Genomic DNA, 22,415 nt, shown 5'->3' with positions numbered 1-22,415 from the left:
CCCTTACAAAGAAAAGCATTCATTAGGCAGTTTAACAGGATTTGTTATCATTATATTATAATTTTTTATATTATTGGATAATTATTTCTGATGTATTTACTTGCACATAAGATGCATTTTAATGTTGTAGGTTGGTCGAGATTGAGTTAATCACAACTACTCTGTATAGTACTGGATTTTTAGTGTAATTTAAAACGTGTATTTTTAAAAGATATGTATTGTACGTAAAATGTTAATGTGCTAAGTAACTACAGTTGACACATAAAAAGTAGAATAATTGCCTCTGAAATGTGGTATGGAAATATTGAGTGGCATAAAATTGAAATAATAAAGTAGTCCTATAGTACAGAATAGTGAAGTAGTCCTTCCTCAAAATTGTATTCAAGTGCAGTGCTTGAATCATTGTATTTAGAAAATGTGTTTGACATACAACTAGTGAAGTGGATAATTTCAGTCTGTGCAGACTTACAGTTAAAACTCTTCAAAACTTACCCCAAAAAAACTCAGGATTTTACACTTTGGTCTCATTCCAGCTTTTAGATCTGAGGTTTTGGTGCTCTTCATAACTGTCCTGAACACAAATGTGACGTGTGTGCCGCAGATAACACACACATGTAGCTTAAATATGGGAATAATGGAGATGATGCAGTATGTTATCACATATCCAGATGGCCTTCAACGGCAGAAACTGGATTTATGCTTTAAAAGAAAACTAACAAAAAAAAGCTGTGATGCATTTGATCTGTACATTTAATTTACTCTTTTCTCTCTTCATCATTAATGCATCATTTAATCCCCGCTTCCTCAGAGACACTAAATGAACTGGATTATATTAAAAAGTATATGTTGTGTTTAATTCCTGCAGGTTCATAGCATGTCTTGAAACATGTACTGTACAAACAAGTAAAGCATGAGTATTTTAAGTGTATTTATATTTTATTAGCCCAGCACTGAAGTATATTAAAATCACTGTCAGACTGGTGAGCTTTAATCAGCCAACAAGACTCATCCTGCCTGTGACATGAAAATCTGTAAAACAAGGTTTTCTCTTTCATTTCAGGCTTATTTATGTAGAATAATCCAGAGTGACTGTTTGTTAAACTGTATGTGGCTGGAACTCTTTCAGCACCTCACTCTGTTAAAAAAAAAAAAAAATCTTGGGTCTACTTCAAGGTCACATTTCATTGTGTTCTGCTTATTTTAGAAGTAGGTTGTGAATAAAACTGCAAGGAGTTTGAAAATGAAACAGCCTCCTGGTGACAGACCAACAGAAATGAGACAAAAAAAACACACCTGAGCCGTAGTTAAAGATTACCAGCTTTCTCTTTTATTGAAAAATATAGCTGTTATTTCAAAGAAAGGAAAGTGAGAAAGGTAAATATATTAATATACTGTAAAACCAGAATAAGGAGTAGGAAAAGAAAACAGTACATACTTTGCAGAACACTACAGCCACTGAATAGAAAAAAAGAAAACATTCTACAGCTGAACTTTGAGCCAGTTGTTTTTCGCAGTCCTTATCTTTTTTTGCCACTCACCAAACCACAGCTGTCGGCGCATGGAAAACTTTTAAGCAGACCTGGGGCAAGAAAAGTATTTGCAAATTCCTTTATATGGTTTATTCTGTCCTACTTAGCAGTTTCCCACAGCGAAACATAACAAATGCCAGAGAGTTAAGACAATTACAAGAAAGTATATCAGAGCAATTCAGTATACTTTTCCATAATTCTCCATTTACCTCTTTCAAATTAAAATTATAACTCCACCAATTTGGCAAACTGCATACTAAACGTAAAACTTGCAAATACAATTTGGCCACAAATGTGCCGTTTAGTGTTGAAGCCACTAACATTCTTCTGGTTCCCACACTAGTACCACATATTCACACAGCTGATAACAAGGATTGTTTACTGTAATCATCAATGGCACAAATTATATTTACATTAGTTGATTAAAACAATGGCAGATAAGGAGTGTTTTTGTTCTCTCTTTTAAACTGTCCATTGCTCGGTGAAGGATTGCAGCTGCCCAAACACTCCACAAACCACATAGTTCACAATGGTTCAAAAAATAAAAATAAAAAAAGTAAAAGACAGTTTAAAATTTGGCCCATTTACGTCAAAATGATAAAGCGATCTGACTCAAAGCATACTGCATATCTACACAGAAAAAAAAGATGGAGAAATAATCCAGAAAGATCTTGCTAACATTAACCCAATAAAATGGTTAAAACATACTTGGCAATTTCCTCCAAAAGATTCTGAACTTCTTGCAACCTGCTTATGTAGACACAGCTCCAAAATATCCCAATAACCCGAGGGCAGAATGGCACGGCATCCTGATTCCATGTGCACACCTCTGCATCAGTGCCACAACAGGAAATCTAAAGCTCCCATTTGTCAAATGTGGCAATGAACTTTCTAACACATAATAAAAAAAAAAAGGTCTGACATTAATCATGGACACCAGAGAGGAAAGTACACCTCTTTTTGCCTAATTTAGAACTTGAGAGTAACCTAATGGAGACTGAGTGAGCCTGCATTGTAAAACCAACTAAACACACACACACACAAAATAAAAGCAGCCCACCTGTCTGTTCCTGACCTTGCTGCTTTTGGAGAAGTTCCAGCTGGTTGGGGGCCAATACTCCAGCACATTTAATGAGTAGCCTGGGAGAGACCAGACGATTGGTTGATTTAATCATCTGTTCCTACTGTGTGATTTGGGTTGTTTAGAGGAGGAGTGTGTTCTCACTTGTGGGGCCAGTTCAGGAAATATCTTCCACTTTCACTCGCCTCCAGACATATCCAATGCCCGTCTATTAAGTAGCTGCGCTCTAATAACACTTTGTACATGTTGTTACATCCTGTCTCTGCCCTTAAAGAGACACACGCCTGGACACATGTCTACACAGAGGAGGATGTGTTTTCGGGATAGAGCCGTAACTATTAATTATAATATAACCATTTTTCTTCTGCTGCAGCGACTCCATCTTCAAACATTTCTGACGTCTCTCTGCTGACCTGCTAATCCTACCAACCTCAGTAATGACGTGGAATAACGACAACAGACATACACACAATTTGCCATAATCCCCACCTCTGTCCTGTTTCAGTACAGGACACAGAACACATACAAAAAGGCCTCTTTTCTGACAATTCAATTTTTCTTTTTTTGCAAATTAAAAAGCAGGGCTTAGTTGCACAAAACACCTTAAGTTTTCTACTTATGTATGGCATTTAAGATTTGATTTCTCCTTATCTGAGGGAGTTATTTTAAGGGTGTTGCACAGAATCTCTTTTCTTCATTTATTGCCATAAACTCAGCTCATGTTGCAGTTAAGGTAAAGTCAGAGTTACCTTTAGTTTCCTTACTTTGGTTGCTAAGCTCTTTTGTGCAACGGTTTAACTGACTTAAAGTGATTCCTTAAGTATAGGATTAAGAAAAGGAGAAAACCTTAAATACTTAAGTGAACATTTTAAGGAAACCTTAAGGGTGTTTTGTACAACTGCTTTTATTTTAAGGAAGCCTTAACTCAGACTTGAAGGAAAATCTTAACCTAAGGTTCTTTATCCTACCGGCAACCCAGACACTTACAGCGAGTGATTTTGTAAAAAATAAGTCATTATCAACTAATACAGCCTTAGCATGACAAAGATAGCATATAGTAATGTGGCTTAGACATTTGTTATGTCTACTTTAGTCCAAAAATGAAGTGCCATGTAGCCAGCGTGCAACCAAGCGGGCTACTTCTGTGGTACCATTAAGTTTTTGTGAGAAATGAAACTTATCAGATATAAACTCAACTTTTAAGACCTAGCAGTGCACATTAGGAATAACCCATCCCTTATTAAAATCAATGAATAAATACCACAGCTGTCAGTGAATTTAAAGAGTTGCCAAAGAAAAAGAGAGAGAAAGTCGCAAAATGATAAACTACCCAACTCAAATACAACAGGCTACTGTAGACCAACTTCCTGATACTATATGTACATAAAATATAGTAAAAAAAAAATGGCAGAAATCACCCCCATTAAGTCATATGTGAACAAAAGTAATAACCACTTTATCTATGTAGTGTCTATGCCAAAACTTTGTTATTGGCAAACAAAGCTTCGTGATCACTCCCACGTACATCGATTACAAAGCTATCCGAGTTTCACTTCTTGTCCTTTCCCTCTTCCTTCCTCAGAGTGTGTACTACAACATCCAAGTTGAGTTTGGGACCCGGCACGTCCCTCTGCTCGCCCCATACACCATGCTCCAAATGTGATATTCATGTGATTGAAAGCTGGAAGCACATTCTTGTAACCTCATGGTCACCTCTTTACTTCTTAAAATTAGTGTGATGCTCATAACCGGTGGCTCGCTGACGGACACAGCAGTCACTACTTTTTTTTTTGAAAACAGAATTTCCCAATAATAATAATGAGTTCAGAGTTTGACATCGCAAAAAATTGCAACAATCAACAAACCCAGACGTTTAAGAAGTGCAACCTTGTGAACAGTCTGTCTGCACTCAAGCACTCCAGCTCACGTCCTTGCTACAGCACAGTGAATAAGGCTTAATTGGTTTTATTTTATGATGTTGACAAAGTGTGCAGAGATAGATTGATCTACAAGAAGCTTAAAGCAGATGTGGCCCTGCCTCTAAATCCTCCCTCTGCCTTTCCCAGCTTGTGTCAGCCTCCCAACACCTGCTCATCTCCATTAGTGTCCGTTTGGGCCAGAACAGGTTTGTCTACACTCGAATCTCATCATCATCGTCCTCATCCATGAAAGTGAAATCTCTGTCATCCTCTCCACGTGGCGAACTGTACTTTGCACTGTCCGTGTCGGCATCGTTGAGGTGGTACTGAGGTTTCTCCTCGGTGGCAGAGCCGGAGCTGGACACAGAGCAGCTATCCAGGTGGTGGTGGTGGTTGTTTCTGGTGTGCAGCTCCGGGGTGTAGGGATCCACCATGGCCTTCTGCTGGTACATGCTGCGAGGTGGCCTTGCAGGGGCCTGCTCTTCCACATCATCATCATCTATGTGGGGTATGAGGGATGGCGACGCGTGGCCCTCGCTGCTCTTACCTTCCTCGTAGCCAAGGTCATCTTCCTCCCAGCCTTTCTTTTCCATCACGCTCAAGATATCCCCGAGCATGGAGGGCCCCAAGTCGATGTGGAAGGACATCATGGACTCTGCGTGCTTCATCCCTCCTCCCTTAGGCATGGATGGAGGCAAATCTGTGAGTTCGCCAAAATTGCGCTCATCGAACTCTGCATCAAGCGTTGCCATCGCTGCTGCTCCGTTTATCGGCTTGCTTTCAATCTCTGTCAGCTTCTTCATGGGGCTGGAGGAGACGCTCTTTGGCAGCTGGTTGCTTCTGTTTGTATCCTCGTCGTTCAGGTAAGGTAGGGATATGGCGTTTTTCACAAAGTTGGATGAACCACCAGAAGGCGCCATCATATTGTAGTCATACTTGTCCCCTCGGTTTACTGACTGAGAGCGCTTGCTGCTTCTGAAGGTGCGGGACAGCAGCCCTGGTTTGGGGCCTGGGGAGGCCTGCTTTGTTTCCGGCTCCCTGGGAGGTTCCCCCGATCGGGTGCTGAGAAATGAAGTGTCCCCAAAGGCGTCGCCCCCTCTGCCCACATGCATTGTGTGGCGGAAGTCCCCCAACGGAGCGCTGATCATCTCCGCAGTCAGGTCGGCCCGAGACCGCCGTTTCGATTGGTTGGAGTTATTCACCAGCTGCTTGAGAATAGGCATGATGGCAGGGTCTCTGACTTTAAATCCACAGACGAATCAAACTGGGTTCTGTAGGTGTTCAGGAGGGTTCCTTCCAGAGATCTTTGGCTTTTGTATGAGATTTTGTCAAAGGAAGTACAATTCCAGGTGTTTAATGTGTGAAGCCATTCTGGACCTCCAGCTCAGGTCTCATCTTACAGTTGTGGATCGACCTGCGAAGAAGAAAAAGAGCATTAGCGCCACATCACTACTTATATAAACCAAGTCCAGCTATGCACCTTGGCAAGGCAATGTGGAAACATGCAATTAATAACACAAGGCATCATTTTAATCCAGGAAATGTGAAATACTACTTTAAATCCCTCTCTAAGGAGCTATGTGTCATTCATTTCTCATCACTATCACATTACTCCTTCTGCCCTGATCTGCATCTGTATGGAAGCTTTTCTTGCCAGTGCTTCAAAAATGAAGCCTCACTTGAGTGGGTCTAAACTCGCAAAAGCTTTATACAATATGTAGAAGTCTGTAAGCAAGTTATGTAACAGTGAAGTAAAGCTTACTGGTATAAAGTTCACAGCAAATTCACCTAACTTTGAACCAGGAATAATACCCCTAGTAAAGTTTACCATGTGCAAAATAGCTTCCCTTTCAAACATGTTTGTGCAATTCTTCTGATACATTTTTAGAAAAACTCTATAGGCTACTGTCACATTCAATTTTTCAAGTGGCTGAAGTGTCTGCTAACACTGCTGTGCTTTAGTTCCCATTTAGGCCCCTGACTGTTACATAACCACCAAGATACAGGATACTGGGAGCTGGAGCAGTTCAAGCTGGCAGGAATGAAAGAATGACAAAGAGGAAGAAAAAAAAAAAAAGAATGAAGTGGAGCAGCATTTCTTCAGCATTGATCAACTTATAGAAAGTCCTGGTCTGCTAAATTCTGTTGTAAACCTGATATCAGCAAGAGATTTCATCGCTACTTCAGTGTGTTTTTATCTCAGTTTTTGACTTTGTCTATGTGGCCTTGATGGCGACATTTGAGCAACAACAGAATATTTTGTTCTGTCTATAGCTGCCTCTGTTTATCCAACTATCTCAGTTTTTTACTGAACATAACATCAATTGGCAACACACAGTGCATGGCCTTCAGGTTTGGTGATAGCCACAGTGACAGATCAAAGCCTTAAATGTAATGTGAGGAAAGCAGGGGTGCTCTTGATTGAACGCAGGTTCACTTTGATCCTGATCATCTGTGACTCAATAAGATGATAATATGGCTCATTTCAGCATTTAGACCAAACTGCCCTCGAGTCACCGGTGACTCAAGCCTTGAAATGTGATCTCAAAACAGAGTCGAATGAAGACAAGGTTCAAACTCCCACTTACAGTCCACTAGCTGCATGTGTTACTGACATTAACAAGGGTTTCAATTGTTTTTAGCCAGACAGCAATCCCATCATTCTCAGTGTTTTTGAAAGGGAGCTACTAAAGCCCACGCTCTAGGCCTGTATGCATTACACCCCCCCTCCTTCATCCCTCGTGGATGAATGGGGGCTTCACTCAACAATATTCCACAGCAACGTCATCCATGAAAACATTTGCATCTCTGACAAGAACCCATTGAATTGGAAAGGCAACTGTAGCACTACAGCGAACAGAGGGGGGGTTTGATAGATGAAAAAAAAGGTCCTGTAGTTCTGTTTTGTTGTTCGCTGCTCTTTCAAAAGACAGATCATCCCCAAAGAGAACTGAACTCTATCCACTGCCAAGATTTTATCCTCTACAACTTCATTCAAGATTTCTTCAGTGGTTCTTGTTGTACTAATGCGCAAGATGCACTGTCCGCACATCAAAAAGCACAACACAAAAGGATGGCTAACAAAGAGCAAAAGCATTAACAATAGTACATGAAAAGCTGATTTTCCACCCTCTATTGTAGAAGTAATTTGAGTTCAAGTTCACGCTCTTATACAAAACAACTGGAATGGGCCTTACTATTATGAAAAGGTATTTTAAAAGCAACTGGAGGCCAAATTATGAGATTATAGCTTAAAGCAAACAAATAGTATTTAATTCCCACTGAGCAGACTCATAGTGGTTAGATTAATGCAGTATGGTCTATCATTAGCTAAACCCTTCATTACTTTATGCCCTGATCATTAGCCAGTTAGCGACTGACCACTCAAGACAACTTGCCATCTGATGTTCCTCCCTACTGCTCACAGTTTTGTGTTTCTCTATGGCAACATCAGAGCAGCAGAGCGCCGGCTACAAAGCAGAGCTTCCTGTCTCTCTAAGCCGGCCGGAGACACACAAGAGAGAGAGAGAAAGATTTTATCCCCCTACATGGAGAGATCAGCTCATTCAGATGGATTAACCCTTCCTGGTGGTCACATGCAGGGCAATAAGACAATCACCACAGTGCTGCATAGCTGAAGGGGAATGCTTTTGATGTGCCATGTCAGGAGAAGACATTCAACCTCATCATAAAAGATGTCAGTGGGTGCTCAAATATCAAAAAGGTGCAAACTTCACACCTTAAGTCATTCGAGGAAATGGCCCATTTTACGTCTTTTTTTTGGGGGGGGGGGCTTGGTATTTGATGGGGAAGAGTTGTAAACCCCCCACCCTCAGGCTCATCAAGACTCCATTGTCGTCGGTATGACAAAAGATGGAGTATGACCTGCAGGCAGCCCTGTCATGTTCACTTCTAGCCTTTCAGTGCTTTAAAAAAAACAGATAAATCATGAAGAATGGCATCTTCATGTGCATTTCTGTTTCAAAATAACACTTCAGAAACTGTTTTAAAATTGTGAAAGTGCTTTAACGCTCTGCATATAAAAAAACAGCTCTGTTAATGTTCTTTTACATAAAGAAGAAGCATTGATGCTTTTTCCCCCAGTTGTTTTGGAAAATTTTATCCATTTCACCAAATCAATGTCAGACATTGATGTTTACTTTGAGCCACTGTTGTTTATATCTTTTAAATACAAAGCCTGATCATATTCTAGTTGATAGAAAATACCAAACACTAATAATGATTACATATTGTACAAAGACATCTATTGTTATGTTGGAAGGAAAATCTCAGGTTTAGTTATTCATTGATGAGTTATCACAATTTTACTGTTATGTTATTCACGATTTTTGTGTTTCCTTTCTTTCATATTTGGAAAATTTAAAGATTTTTTTTAGATTTACTCAATTGTAGAGGTAATGTTCAACAAGCTGAGCCTATATATGTTTTTTATTAGTGGATTCATTGCATTACAAACTTTGTTTCCTTCATTTTTTTTTATTATCAATGCTGATTTGTATTTCTTAAAGACATGGGCAAAAAAAAGACTGACTGTTACTATTATTCATCTTATTTTACCTCACTGTATCTTATGTTTTCCTATTTATATATTTTTTTGGAGAATAAAGTGAGGAACGGATTAGAATGGATTTTCTGATTTTTTTTGTTGGGTCCTTAATCTGTCTGATTTTGTGAATGTATGGAGGATTATATACAAGTTATTCATGAATAAATGAAAGTTTTAAATAAAGCTGTTTCACTTCAGTGTCTAGACAGACAGTAAAAACATTGTCAAACATTGTGCCGACGTCAACTTGATGACCACAGTTTCTAGTCAGGCCTGTGTGTGTGACCCAACCAGTTCACACACTCTCAGGTCAGCTGAGGGCAAAATTCCATCTCAGCGCTATTTCTACAGGCTCCCACAACGAAACAGACAAACAGGTCACACTATCATTACATAGAGACTACAGCACGCACATATAGCTGAACATGTTTGTGTTGGAGCACTAAATGTGCCCAAAGAGGTAATAAGTATCAGTCACCGCGCCAGCTGGTGACGAACTCTTTATGTAACCGAGCACTCAAAGTGCCACATGACTCCAGCTCAAACTGAGACAAGTGGTGACAGGGCCATGAATGATTAAAAGCATCTTATGTCGCCGGAAGACTGATGCGCACAGAATGACATAACAACCGCCATGCTCATCAGCATTCAGTCTCGCTGTTGTAATCCCGCAGATTGCAGGCGCCATACCGTCCTCTGCTATCCCATGTTTCCTCAACACTGCGTAATGGTGACCCAATATAATTAGAAATACCAAAATAATCATGTCATATGATTATCAGTCAGTAAGTTGTACACACCCTGCATGTGTTTACTAACCTCACCAGCCTACCTGTAAACTCAAAACATACTTCTTCAGCCTGGCTTTTAATTAAATATGTTTTTTAGTCATTAGTCACTTTATTTTATTCACTTATTTTACTGTAATTATGTTGTAAATTTCATTCTATTTTATCTGTTCTTTTATCATCAGTTTTTTTGTCTGCTAATATTATTATAGCTTTTTTAATCTATTTTATTGTATCTTATTAGCAGCTATCTTACCCAATTTGTCCTTTTCTTTTTATCTTATCAGCGATTTTTCCATATACAATTCTAGAATTTCATTTGGGCAAGCAAAATTTTAAGTATTAACTTTGTGACTTATATACAATGAGGGTATTTTAGCATAAAACTCTACTAGTTTATCTTTAAGTCCTAAACACAGACACTCTGCTGAGTGAGCAATAAGAAAAGTTCTGCTTTGTTTAACCTTGAACTATGCAGAATCACCTCCATTGTTCAACCCTATTGTCAGCAACATTGATATGCAAATGACTATAAGAGCATCTATGACACTGCTAATCAATTAATCAATGGGGGCTGCATAAGAATGGAAACTTCTCAACTATGACAAAAAAAGGTCGGCAAATTTCATTTGCCGCTACTTTGTGAGGCCCATGAAGTCGCAAACATCTGATTCCCACGGGGGGAGAGGAGGGGGGCTGTGTCAGAAGCACTGAAATAATAACATTCTGACCCGTCAGTAGTGTCATGGAATCCTTACCACAGTGCATCAAAGTATAGCTGGGAAGGAAAACAGTTTAAAGGTGCAGTAGAATATATGGGTTGCTCACTAGCTTGTCAGTTACATATATAATGTGAAATATGCTAGAGATGTACTACAAGTGAAGGAATTATGAGAGCTCATCAACTATGTATGAATCTGATTCCGCCTCACATCATGCAGCCGTAGCCTTGGTGTGAGCTCATTAGCAAAGCCTCCATCGTACTTCAATGTGTTTTTTTCCCAAGTGCCTCAAAAGTTCCCTCCAGTCCACCGTCTACTTACTGTCCTTAACTCACCGCACAGATAATACATGAAGGAATATGCTGTTTACATGGCTTTGCCAAACACACCTTAAAGACTGAGAGGTGAATCAGAGGGAGGTCTGATACAGTAACACAATACATTTGATGTGATTATCTACAACAGTGTGTGGATCTGTTACCAAACAACAATAAGCCCATGCAGTAAACTATCTACCTTATTACTGCCTGCTACAGAGGGAACCAGTTCTTCCTGTTCGACTTCATCTCCAGTCACACAGCTCAAGGCTAGTAACTCTACATGACAAATGGCAGAAATATATTGAAGAGAAACAGACAGTAGGATGTGAATGTTAAGAAACAGAGGAAGCATTGCCTAATCTCTCTCACACACACACACACACGCGTGTGTCGAGGAACACACCTACTGTATTTCACACAGGTGTGTCTCTGACTATTCTCCCGGGGTAAACAGACAGCACTCCGCACTCACTTATTCAACACGACCACAACATGGATGAGACAGTAAGTATTAACAGTGCAGGCTGGACTATGATCCACACCACCAGAGATAAATGGAGATGAGGGCGAAAACAACTCATTAGACCCACTGACCATATTTAAAATGACACAGCAAATAAATGTCCATGAGGAGCTGCAGCTGCCCTCATGTGCCATCATCACTACCATGACCAGTTTTGTTTTCCTAATGAATACGTCAACTAAGCAAATTTAAAAAGTATCTTGTGGAGTTTTTGGACCAGTAATGACCATGTGGAGCGTTCTTGATCTCTTCCTGCAACTCACATCCTTCCACAGTGGAAGTATTATTATTAATCAATTATCAATATATAATTGAATCATATTTCTCTGAAAAAGACAGTTGTAGTTGAAAGCTCCAGACGAAGGTAGTAAGTGGATCTTTTTTTTTTTTTTGTCAGATTCTTAGAAGAAGCTTGTTAGGCATTAAAGAAAAATACAATGTTTTCTGGCGAGAAACACTGAATGTAAACAAAACCTCACTCGATTCAAATGAAATTTCCTCTGGGCCCGTTTAAAACTCTAATTAGCAAAATGTTCTGTGTCAGTGGGCCTGTCCTGACATGCCACACGTGTGCTATTAAATTGATCTCAGCACCCTGAAGCACTTAGGAATTATAGAAGTTTTTAAAACACCAGTTTGTCATCAATAAATATGCAAAAAGTGCGTAATAACCTCATTAGAGGATACATGTGTAACAAGAAAGTTTACACCATTATGTTACATTACGTCCTACAAACATTGCTCCATGCAAACAGGTTCTAATGCAGCAACAGAAGCAGAGATTGCAATGAAGACACCCATCACAAATGTGAGCAGCTGTGCAAATATTTAGATATGGCAATGGTTTGCATAATAATATTTAAAGATGATGGAGATGCAGCAGCTTTAACAAGGCTTAGACATGCAACAGGTTGGACTTGGACAGAGTTGAGGTGTTCTGATCGACTGGCAACATGGCGAACACTCATCATGTTCGTGTAAAATGGCTCTAGGAGACGAGTTCAAACAGCTGAGCCCGGGAAAACATACCTACATCAGCAGGACCGTTGGCCATGTACTACAGGCCCTCTGTGTATGTGTGTATGTGTGCGTTTGGAAAGTGTAGTGTATCAGCCTCCAGGGCCCCAGTGCCGCACAGGCAGAAACAAACCACAGGAGGATTAAGGGCAGCGTGTTCAACGTGAGCAAATAAAACCAGCGTGCCTGGGCCGGCCCTCTGCACTGTGCGACAGGAGCTCAGGGCAGCAAACACTACACATCCACGCACCCAAAAACACACAAGCAAACTAACCTCCCACTGCCCCACCAGCCAGCACTCCTCTTCCTCTGTCTGACTCCAAAATCCACCTTCTATTACTGTGGGTGTGTTGCAAAAGCTCCAGTGACACAATCCCCACGTGACCGTGTTGAGCGATTTTTTTTTTTAATCTTTCCAAATCCTGATATCCAGAAGCAGAGGACAGGCTTCCAAATGATTTCTCTGTGTTTCCAGTCAAGCTGGCCTTTTATGAAGCTGTTACTCCTGCATGGTTGGACAAAGTGTTCGGACAGATACTGGGTGGGCTGCCACGCTGTGGGGGAAGCTTGGCTAAAAACCAAACACACAGATAATGAACATGTTTCTTGATTATCAAATAAGACTTTACCCAAAACAAGTCTCCCGAGAGAAAGAAAAAATGCTCCTCCTCTCCGTGTACAAGTTAAAAATGTGAAGAGGCACAACCTTTCCCACGTGGAGCAACATTTCCGTAGGGACTTTGAAAGCAAAAGCAGAGGCACAGATGGAGGCAGTGAAGAGAAACACACCCTCAGAGGGGCAGTGGAGGGTGTCACTGCGTTGGATTCACTCAGTCATGCCAGCGTAGCGACAGACGTTCTTTCACCGTGTCCTGCATGAAATGTACCCAAACCCTCATTATGTTCCACAGTGGAGGGATTGTACCCTCCTCTGTGTGTGAGGGTGTGCACATGAGAGTACATGTCTAATTAATCACTGAAATCCGTCGCATCAGTCTCTGACGAATAGACAGCATTCACGCCTGGTACCAGAGAGCAGGATCTGGGCCAAGTGGTTGAATTAAGCGTCCAATAGCTGCTGGACGAGGAAACAAAGCTGAATTTCTACTGAAGACTGCACCAAAAAAAAACAGACAGACGGGGGAATACAAAATGCTCTGTTACAGCAGGGATGCCATCGTCACAGTTAGCTCGCACTAGAGTTAATAAGTTCTAATTTATACTGGATATACTCGCTGCTACTTCTCCAAAGGGTCAGAAGCAGAGACAAGTTGTTCAGAATGAGACCAAGGGGAAACAAAACATGCCAGATCACCAGAAAGGATAAGCCAAGGCCAGTGTGATAAACTTCAGGCTCTACTCAACAGGAGACACACACACACAAATTTTGGTCAAATCAGCAGGAGGTTTCTCAGTGTGACTGGAAGATAAGTGACCGTTTTTCTGCACTGTGTCAACTTCTCAACGGCTCATGGTCGTTTTTTTATTCTTTTTATCAGCAGCCTCCCTGCTGAAGTCAAACACACAAACCAGCTATAAAGGCCTCAGGCACCGAGCCCTGACTGACGAGATGAGTTAATAAACCCCCGTGGCTTTAACTTTAAAATGACATCAACAGGAGACAACAAAACACTTGCTTACAAAAGAGAGCACAGAGGCTCGCAAACATGGCCACTTCTAACCTGACAATAGCAATTCACAACTGTTGAAAAGAAAAAATATAAATAAAATTAAATCACAGAACAGGTCGGAGATAAAGAGCGGGGCACATACGCAGCTACTGGGCTCATAAAATAACATTGTTAATGTAATTGTACTCGTGCTTGTTCGAGTGAGTGAGTGAGTTTTCGTGCAAGTTATTCCTGAAGTGACTCTTCAGGAAGGTCAAACTCAGAACACAGGGATTGATTACAGATGGAGCTGATCAGGGTGTCTGCTATAATCCAACGTGGGTGTCTAAGCAGTTGAGTTCATGCTCATTTAAGTCAAATAAAGTCTATGATTAACAGCCATACCATTAATCAGCAACTTAAAAGCAACAATATCAAACATGATCTGTTTCCAGCTCCTAAAATGTGAAGAGTTGCTACTTTTTTCTGTTGTTAAATATCATTGTAAACTGAATATTTGTGCATGTTGGACTTTAGGTCAGATAAAGAAATTCACAGACACCAACTTGGGATATAGGAGCTAAAAGCATGGATTACATCAGACAACAAAAAGCCACATATTAAGATATACGCATCTACACAGTACCGGTCATAAGTTTTAAAACAACCCCCATTTCAGCAGTTCAAGTCCAGTGAATAACCTTAAATGGTGTAAATGTAAGTGGTACACTGCCCAAGGTAAAAACAAAACAAATAAACAAAAAGTATGGTCACCAAAACCTAACAAATCATGTAAGCTTCATATAAAAACAGTAATATAAAACAGTTTTTCATTCCAGCTTTCCTGCAGCTATGGAAGAAAAAGAAGCCTTGAAAGTTCCTACACGTTGACACAATGACTTACAAACCTGTACAAAGGCAGAGATGGAACAAACTGTGTTGATGCATCATTATGACAATACTGTACTGCAGGAAGTAGGTCTGTATATACTGTAAAAAGACAGGCAACAAAGAAGACAGTCTGGTTTGTCAGGGCTTCAAACTACAGCAAGATAATGACCTGAAACATTAGAAGAATAGAACCAGACTTCATGATGGAGGAGCAGCACAGTCTCAAGACTTAAACCCGTAGGTTTGGGGTGAACTGAACAGAAGGTGACAGCAAAGCAAGCTACAAGTGAAACACATTTGTGGGAACTTCTGTAACAGTGTTGGGAAAAACGGGAGGTGTTATAAAACCTTTGACCGGTAGTGTATAATACATGGCTTTTCTGAAACCTTGAGATCTGTTGCCAAGATGGTAGAAGTGCCAACTCCTGAGAGATTTTGGGAATCACCACCTGATCATGGCAGGAAAGCCTTTTGAAGTATCGTCAGTATCATCTTACCACGATCCATCTGTCTTTGATTTGTTAGCTTTCATATTTGGCATGCTACTTAGATTTGCAACAACTTTGATTTCCTGGAAACCTACGGTATGTCGGCAAGCATGAAGTTTTCATTAGGGAAGCACATACAGATTGCCTGCTGTGGCTGTGTTTACGTGTGTGTGTTTGTGTGTGTGTGTGTGTACGCACGTGTGAACAATAAGTTTAAAGTCCATCAACGGCCCCAAGTCAAACTGCTATAAATAGGTTCAAGGGTTGTCAGAGAGAGTTGGTCTCTGCTCGCGAGTCAAACATACAGGTCAAAAACAATTATACAAATACACACACACACACCCTGTTGGTTCCCTAATGACAAATTTCTCACATGTCACACAAAGTACAATAGAGGAGAAAGAACAAAAAACAAAGCAGTACAGAGGAAGACGAGAACCATACCTTCTGGCACACCCAAAACACAAGCACGACAGATGAATGCATGTAATCACACACACGCACACGCACACACACACACACACAAGATGGGTCTCAAACGTGACCCACATGAAGGACACCCACAATTTACAGTAATTCACGTTAATTTAGTACAAAGAGACAAAGGCCCGAGATGCTAATCTATCAAGGTATTGTAACCTTTCCCCACAGTGCATTCACAGCACTGGATCGCTGACCTGGAAACGTCCTCTAGAGGCTTGCACAGGAGGATGTGTGAGTCTTTATTCATAAAGGAAACCAGCAATTCTCACAGGGTGATCAGACAGCCATGATAAGAGCCCACAATAGTTCATGCGACTGTTCCCATCTCCTGAACTAGTTTCCTGGCATGAATTTGTCATCCAGTGAGCACAGAGGTGAGCGGTTATGCCAACAGTCCTCCTTTGTCTTTTCAGTATGCATGAGAGAGACAGAGACCACCTGTCTCTGTGTCCACACAGCCACAAAACAATGAGGGCTCGCTGGACTGAAAACGGACCAAAGTCTGGACCACAACGGCCAGCTGCACACCACCAGCCAATATATGATCCAGTCGGAGTCAAGTCTACATATATTGCACAACCAAAATCCTGCTATTAAGTGATATTGTGTCAGTTACTAAGGGTGGAGGAGGAAACTTAAAGGAACTATTTGTAAGTTTTGCTATTGCTACATAACCAATGTTAGCACAGACAGCTGTTTATCACCAATCTTGCTAAGAGCTCCAGCCATTAATGTGTTTACAAGATAATTCGCCCTCTGAGCAGCTACTTCTTCAGGGCAGACTGGACGCTATAGTTACTCGGTATCGGAAACTGACGAGATGGACCAACTGGGCCAGGGTTAGCTGGTTAGCATGCTACCTTCAGTTGGAGAAAAGAAGTGATAGAAATAGAAGCAAAACAAGATGGTTGTTTTCCACCTGCTGAATTTGCAACGTTCCTTCTAGACTGGTAAGTAAATAGCTGTTAATGCCTAACGCTGGCTATGTAGCAATAACAAAACTCACATATAGCTCCTTTAATGCAATCATAAGTGGTTAATACTAAGTAGTGTTTTCCGCAGTGCTGCTACAGATGACAAAGCTGATGGAGGACTGACTGTATTTTAATAAAGATGTAAAACAAATACTATACTTACAGCTATTCACAGCTTTCCAAAAAGAAAAAAACTTGAGTTTAACAGGAATTATCTCAAACATTTGACCTTGAGTCTGAATTAAGTAAACGTAAAAGTAAAAGTTACCCGAAACCCGAAGTTTTCCTTCAGATCAGAGCCTTTGGTATTACTTTCCCAGCAGGTCCTCATCAGCAAGTCAAAAATCACAAAGCTATGACACAGTTTCCAAAATATGTTTGTATGATCATCTACTGTAATAAGAGGCTTCCAGAGGACGTGGGTTGGACAGGTGTGCCCCCTGATGATAGATAATGATGTTCTCTGTTGTTCTTATGACTAAAATTGAAATTGCAGAGGATGTTCTGTAATGTTCGCAACGTGGGAACAACCCACCAGTCTGGCCACGTTCAGCCTCACTGGAACTGCCTTCACCTCAGACATGATAATTACCCAAACTGGTTCTACAGCTTTAAAACAATGCACTTCAGGACATAAACAGTGACAGGTGCTACAAAAGCTATGATGTGCTCTAACAATAAATCTTCAATTGTGTAATATGTTACTCTGGAGCACAAGTTTAGGAGTTGTCGAGTTGGCAAGAAGGGATTGAAATAACTGCAGCGAGGAGTGTTTTTACACCTCAAAGGAAAACATTTCCTGTTGAACTGGTTCTTTTTCTCCATAATAGCCAGGCTACACTGATAGCAACCAAAACAGGCACTCATCTGAGTGTCAGGTGCATGTGGGTTGTTGCACAAAAGAAAAACAGAAAGAGCTGTGATATTTTGTTGCCACTTTGCCAAAATCAGCTAAGGTTTCTGTTTGAGTAACAGAGAACTGAACCCTGACAGACTTTCAGGGAGGTTTGTCTCAAAAACCAACTGATGTGTTGACTTCTTAAACCATTCAATACTCAATACAAACTTTCTACTGAGCAGGACTGATCATAAGGCTTGATATCAGTGGTTCCCAACCTGGGTCACAAGACAAATATGAGGCATCATAAGATGATCAACAGGATAGGAAAACAGTTAAAAGCTATGTCTGCTACAGGAAATCATTTTTTTTTTTTTTCGGTTTACCTCGAATCTTTGCTGTTTTTCTTGTGGATTACTTTAGCATAGATCCACGCAAACAGGTACAGTGAACCTCAGGCCACAAAGGGTAGGAACCACAAGACTAAGGCTACATCTACACTAAGAAGTTTTAGTTTTAAAATGCATCACTTTTGCTACGTTTACACTTAGCGTCCAACCTACTACAGAGTGTCAGACCCTTAAAACAACAACTTTTGGAAGTGGCGTGGGCCCTGTTTTAGTCTGAAAACTCCAGGGTTACGTTTTAGTCATGAGGGGCAGCAATGGAGTTTTGGAAATGATGATGCAGTTCTCCACATTTGCTTCCTGATTAAGTCTTATCAATTACAATGTATCAAACCCCTCTGGTTAGTTTTCAAACTAAAACAGGGCCAACAGCATTTCTGAAAGTCTTAGTTTTAAACATAGCAAAAATGATGCATTTTAAAATGAAAATGTATTAGTGTAGATGTAGCCTGAGGTTGGAGATTATTTCTGATATTGAGTGAAAACACTCCTTTGGACAGATTGTTTTTGTTTTAAAATGAATGCATTAGTGTGGACATAGCCTGATTGCCTGGTTGATAGACTTCTGGTTAACTTGTTTCTCTTGTTTGAATTTCAAAGTTATAAATTCTGTAAAAAGCCTGAAGCTGTTGGCGTAATGTTGGATTTTGCTTCCATAAGAAGTCTGTTCAAAGATTAACTCAAACATCCTCAGTATGATTTCTCCTCCTCAGTAAGAGTTCAAAGACCATGCTGCTTTCTTTGCAGGCGCGGTGAATCCTGTGATTGTCTGAGACGAAAACAACTCTAGTTGGGAAGTTCAAAATAAGCCACAATGTTTCCCAGTAACAACAGCTGAATAAAAAACATCACACATCCTTCACTTTTGAAGTGATTAATACTTCACAGAAATCAGGAGGCGTCCCACAGCTCCAGAGCTCTGGAGTGCGTTACTGAAACACTGCCAATAATGTAAGAATATTTCAATAAGGAGCTGTTTTCCTACATATTACAGATGCCATTATTAATTTGACTCAATATCTATTTATTCTGTAGTGACAACTGCTCTGGACATATAAACAGATTCCTTACTGAGTTCCCTCCAAACTCTGTGACCTTTTGCGCAGTCTATGTAACAGCAACAAAACCATGCAGAGGACCAAAATGTCAAGACATTCTCCCATCATTCCCTGTTGGTCTCCTATGGAGCTTGGGATAAAGGTGGGTGGATTACTGAAGCCACAAACTATTTACATAAGCATTTCCTGATGAGAAGCAGCAAGAACATGCAATATAGTTTAAGTTATCACAGCTGACTCCAGTTAACTAATCTGTATTTCTCCTATAAACAAAGAGAAAAGTTTATGCTCCATACATTAAAACTCCACATAATATGGCAGCCAGAAACACTAATAAAAAGAGGAAGGAAATTAGTTGCCCTCCACTTTAACCAACAGCCTGAAGTTAGTGTTTTCATGAGTGCAAATGAGTCTAACTCTCTCTCCCCAGCCCCCACTCCTGAACGCCCTCTTTCCAGTATAAAACTGTTATGACCTCAGCGCATTCAGAGTTGGGCAGGTAGCCAGCTTCCTCACTACGCAGCAGCAGTATCCTCCAGAGCAAACTGAAATACCAATAAAATAAAAATTAAAAAAAGCACAGTCAGAGATGACACACACACACACTCCCTTCCCCTCTGACTCGGCAGCGCACACAATAGATCTTGATGGAGAGATATCTGCCTGGCAGCCCTGGAGAAGCCATACACTAAGGGGGCTGAAAGGCCTGGAGTGTGTGGCGTGATAATGCACCACTTTTGTCACAGGGTGTGGTTGTATGTTTGTGTGTGTGTAGGAGGAGGTCAGAGGGCAACAGTCGTACAAAGACAACACCAAAGCCAAGCCCATTAGTCAACATGCCATCCCACTTTTGTCCAGACTGGTGATTTAACAAGAACAACGCTTTGATTACTCATGATAAGCGAGAAATAATGAAACCAAATGTTATAAAACGGACCTGCACACTTTACGGTCAGTGTAGTTAAAAGTCAGGCACACACTATACGGCCTTCAATTACTGCATGATGAATGAGGCTGGGCAGGTATACGGCCACAGTGGCAATTCTGGAGTAAATTACCCAGTTCATCAGGCATGATGACCATGAGAGGCAAGTGCCAGGTCTGTAAACACAAACAGGTACGACTCACTAATGAAGCGGGAAGCTGGACGAATCTGGGAGTGAGGGATGAGGGGAAAGAAGCCATGTAGTGTGTTCAGCTCTCAGAGATTTCACTGTGTTTTGTGTTCCCACTGCAGAGAAAAGTCCATCTGCTCTGATTAAGCCATATCCTCTCCTCCTGCAGCTGAAAATAGTTATTTGGGACGCTTATTTCAGACTCTGCAGCATAGTTCCCACCAGTGAGCATCCACAAAGTGAATAAGTTGAGTTATTAGTGATTTGTAATATGCAAGTCCAAGAGGTCTGCGAACCCTTGGGGGCTCCTAATGGGGAACCAAAAATGTGGAATAGTTTACTTTCTCTGTTATTTAACCCAGTTAATGACTCCTTTCATCTGAGGCTTTGGCCTTCGCTTGAAAACAGATGATTATGTAATTTTATAATGAATTATACAAAGTAGGATTGGGTCCTCTGTGCCAAAATCTAATCAGGTCAGTGATCTAGCACTTCCATACTTAGAGATCCCCCTGACATACAAACTGAAAAACTTTGAGTTCATGGTTCTGATCCAGGACCAGATAGCAAAAGTTTATCCAGTGACACAGACTATAAAGATGTAGATCCATACACAACAAGCCAAGATTCCCAGAGTATCTGGAGACAAAGAAGCAATTATGACACAAGAGGATATTTCCTTTAAACTAAAGCGGTGCCTTTCATAATGTTATGGTTTGCCCCATTACTCTCTAGTCTCCAGCAGGCAGGATTGGAGGACACAGAGGACGCCAGAGGGCTCATTGTTGTCGCTCCATATGGGACAGCCAAGAGCTCGATGAGACTGCCTGGCGCTGATTGTCCACAAGCAGGTTTGACATTCAAATGAGATGCAGATTTCACACCGTGGGCTTAACTTCAACCTACACGTCCCCTGACCCCACAGAGGAGTCTGGAAACTACATTAAACACACAGCCGTGTCAGTACTAAAAGCACAACTTGTCTTAAATAAGGGTAAAACAACAGAACATTGCAGCTAAAGTGTAAAACGACAGTCACACATGAAGAAATGTTACCTTTCTCTGCGGGGTCCACGCGAGGGGGGAAGTTTCAGTTTTCAGGTTATATTCCACGTAACTTTCGCTGAACACACGAGAACTCGAGGTGAAGCGTGTGTGTCACTGAAAGTGAAGTTTCGTTTGCTCAGCAGGAGAATCAGAAGAGTTTTTGCAGCGACACAGCCCCCGTGTCGGTGCTCCGGCGTCCGTTTAGTTCGCTTCAGTGTGGCGCACAAAGCCTCCCTCCCCTTCCATCCAACCCCCCCACCCCACCTCCTCTCCCCTCATGTGCCAGAGAGAGCACCACCTCCTGCTGCGGTTTAAAGGGACAGTGTCCTGTTTATCCACAACACATAACAATAGGCAGAAGTTGAACTTGGTGAGGCTCCACAGCAAACTGTGATGAAAGAAGTATTCAGATCCTTTACTTATGTAAAAGTAGCAATACAGCAGTGTGAAAATACTCAAGTTAAAGCCCTGCATGAGAAATCCTATTTAAGTAAAAGTACAAAGTATTAGCAGCAAAATGTAGTTGAAGTCTTTAAGTAAAAGTGACTAATATATCGACACCCTCTTAAAATAATGGCCTAAGTCATTTTTTCAGGTTTTTCAGGAAACACAAAAAACTCAACAAAAGAGTCACACTTTTGACATAGGCCATTATACAACCGGGGGTAGAATTGCATGTTCCCCTCAACTGAGGATTCAGGCGATTTTACCAGAGGTGGCCAGCATCATGAGGGGGTGATTTAGGCAAAAAAAACATTTTTGTCAAAACATGACATAGGCCATTATTTTAGGAAGGTGACGATATTATCGTATATAACATCATTGGATGATTAATTCTGAGGCATCAGTGTTGGAGGTGGAGCTAGTTTGAGCTACTTTATATACAGTTGTATATACAGGGATACCAGATACATATGAGGGGTTATGAGATTAATGGGAGAAGAAAGAAGAAAAAACAAATTCACAAATCTGTTTTCAGTTGTTTTTTACTTTTTCTCTAACTGTTGAATTTTGATGAGTTACTGGATTATTTGAATG

At 40.8% G+C, this 22,415-nt stretch overlaps 1 protein-coding gene and 1 long non-coding RNA gene across 3 annotated transcripts in view; one reads left to right on the top strand and one right to left on the bottom strand.

The window, feature by feature from the left end:
* LOC130162285 (uncharacterized) overlaps positions 1 to 9,279 on the top strand; it is a 37,520-nt gene extending 28,241 nt beyond the window's left edge. For both annotated transcript variants that reach the window (XR_008826263.1, XR_008826262.1), the window contains exon 5: positions 6,492 to 9,279. This is a non-coding gene — a long non-coding RNA (uncharacterized LOC130162285). The remainder of the gene's footprint in view (positions 1 to 6,491) is intronic.
* On the bottom strand, positions 1,305 to 21,610 carry cdc42ep4b (CDC42 effector protein (Rho GTPase binding) 4b). The gene is made up of 2 exons (XM_056365970.1): positions 21,387 to 21,610; positions 1,305 to 5,943 (listed from the first exon to the last, which is right to left on the bottom strand). The coding sequence occupies exon 2, from the start codon at positions 5,750 to 5,752 to the stop codon at positions 4,742 to 4,744; it is 1,011 nt and encodes a 336-aa protein (XP_056221945.1). The 5' UTR covers positions 5,753 to 5,943; positions 21,387 to 21,610; the 3' UTR covers positions 1,305 to 4,741.
* Between the last annotated feature and the right edge of the window lie 805 nt (positions 21,611 to 22,415).

Source organism: Seriola aureovittata, chromosome 21, assembly GCF_021018895.1.
Source record: "Seriola aureovittata isolate HTS-2021-v1 ecotype China chromosome 21, ASM2101889v1, whole genome shotgun sequence".
In the NCBI taxonomy this organism is placed as follows: domain Eukaryota; kingdom Metazoa; phylum Chordata; class Actinopteri; order Carangiformes; family Carangidae; genus Seriola; species Seriola aureovittata.
Note: the sequence above shows the minus strand (reverse complement) of the source record. Positions and strands in the feature narration are given on the sequence as shown.